The 2243-nt window shown below is 38.6% G+C and overlaps 1 protein-coding gene across 1 annotated transcript; it reads left to right on the forward strand.

Annotated features, from left to right (window-relative positions):
* Positions 1-769: 769 nt before the first annotated feature.
* LOC116629233 (olfactory receptor 4N4) lies at positions 770-1696 on the forward strand. Its single transcript, XM_032399539.1, has one exon. It carries the CDS (start codon positions 770-772, stop codon positions 1694-1696), a length of 927 nt encoding a protein of 308 aa, XP_032255430.1.
* Positions 1697-2243: the final 547 nt, after the last annotated feature.

Below are 2243 nucleotides of genomic sequence, written 5' to 3' on the forward strand. Positions count from 1 at the left end.
CTATATTTTATTCGTATACTTTACATTCAATTACACCATGATTCTATATAAAGTATAGAACTTTCAAAAATGGAACTTCAAAGAATCAGATATAATAATATATGTATATAAATTCTACTATTATTATTTTCATGCCAATAAATTATCATGTGTGTTGGGTGACCACATTCCCAATTTAGAGGCCACTGTACAGATAAACCTCAGATCTTATATTCTCCAGAATGACCAGGATTTTTTTTTTATTTAGACCACATGGATGGGTTGATATTCTATAGGGGAAAAGGAAATATTTCAAATAAGCAGTTTTTTTTTTTAACTTTTTAAGTCAGCCTTCTTAAGGTATAATTTGCATAGAGTAAATGTAACAATTTCTGTATAGTTTAGTAAATTTTGATGAAAGAACAGACACTTGTAACCATTATAGTCAAGATATGGAACATTTCTGTCACCTTAAAAACTCTGCCATTCCTCTTTGCAATCAATCCCCACCTCAACTCCCATTCAGATAAAAACCTGAAGAACTTGATAACTGAGATTGATAGTTAAATAGAAGCAAAGAACTGAAGAAGCAGAAGAGTGTGGTTTCAAATCAGGGTGTTGGCAGATAGAAATGTAGAAGAATAATGGGTAGAAAAGATTTCTTAGGTTGTGGAGAAGTGATGGTGTAACAGATGTGGCACATACTGCTTTTACTTTGAATAGGACTATGATATAGATGCAAGAGATGGAAATAAACTCTCTGCTTCCTGATGTTCTGTAGGTAGAGGAGATGGAAAATGACAACAGCACAGTGGTGAAAGAATTCATCCTTCTTGGTCTGACCCAGTCTCGAGGTATTCAGCTCCTGGTCTTTGTGCTGATTTTAACTTTCTATCTCATCATCCTCCCTGGAAATTTCCTCATCATCCTCACCATCAGATCAGACCCTGGCCTCACAGCCCCACTCTACTTTTTTTTGGGCAACTTGGCCTTCCTGGATGCATCCTATTCCTTCATTGTAGCTCCCAGGATGCTGGTGGACTTTGTTTCTGAGAAGAAGATAATTTCCTATAGGGGTTGCATCACTCAGCTCTTTTTCTTGCACTTCCTTGGAGGAGGGGAAGGATTACTCCTTGTTGTGATGGCCTTTGACCGCTACATTGCCATCTGTCGGCCTTTACATTATTCAACTGTCATGAACCCTAGAGTTTGCTATGCCTTGCTGTTGGCTCTGTGGCTTGGAGGATTTATCCACTCCATTATCCAGGTAGCCCTCATCCTCCATTTGCCCTTCTGTGGCCCAAACCAACTGGATAACTTCTTCTGTGATGTGCCACAGGTCATCAAGCTGGCCTGCACAGACACTTTTGTGGTGGAGCTTCTGATGGTCTTCAACAGTGGTCTGCTCACCCTGCTGTGCTTTCTGGGGCTTTTGTCTTCCTATGCCATCATCCTCTGCCATGTACGTGGGTCTGCTTCTGAAGGGAAGAGCAAAGCACTGTCCACATGCTCCACTCATGTCATTATTATACTTCTCATGTTTGGACCTGCCATCTTCATCTACACTCGCCCCTTCAGGGCCTTGCCAGCTGACAAGGTAGTTTCCTTCTTCCATACTGTGATCTTTCCATTAATGAACCCTGTGATTTATACCCTTCGCAACCAGGAAGTGAAAACTTCCATGAGGAGGTTATTGAGTCGGCATGTGGTCTGCTGAATAGATTTTATAATAGGAAGTAAAGAAGAGGAAATTCTTGCTGTAAATCATACATTCATTTAACAAATATTGTTTTTCACTGAGTACAACCCATTTGTCAGGTACTATTGTAGGCAATGAGAGAGAGTTATGCATAATTAGGGAATAAACTTGGTATGCTTAAAGAATATGAAAGAAACACCTGAGTATTTCTCAGTTGGAGTATGATGAATAATTGTGAGAGATTTAGGGGATAAATATGTTACTGTAAGGGTCAAATCACTAAGGACTTTTAGGCTGAGATAAGGAGTTTTATTCTAATTGCTGTAAGAATACATGTTAATATTTTAAGCAAGAGAGTCACTCATCTGTAATTGCTTCTTGTATGGTTTAGAGCAACATCAAGATTCTGGGCAGAGATCAGTTAAGTTGCAAAACACCATTAAGAGCCAAATGTTATTCTGCAGACTTGTTTTGAAAAAAGTCTCTCACTCTCTCTCTCTCTCTCTCTATATATATATATATATATATACACACACACACACACATATATATACACACACACACA

This window comes from Phoca vitulina, unplaced genomic scaffold (assembly GCF_004348235.1).
Source record: "Phoca vitulina isolate PV1807 unplaced genomic scaffold, GSC_HSeal_1.0 scaffold419, whole genome shotgun sequence".
NCBI classification, from domain to species: Eukaryota; Metazoa; Chordata; class Mammalia; order Carnivora; family Phocidae; genus Phoca; species Phoca vitulina.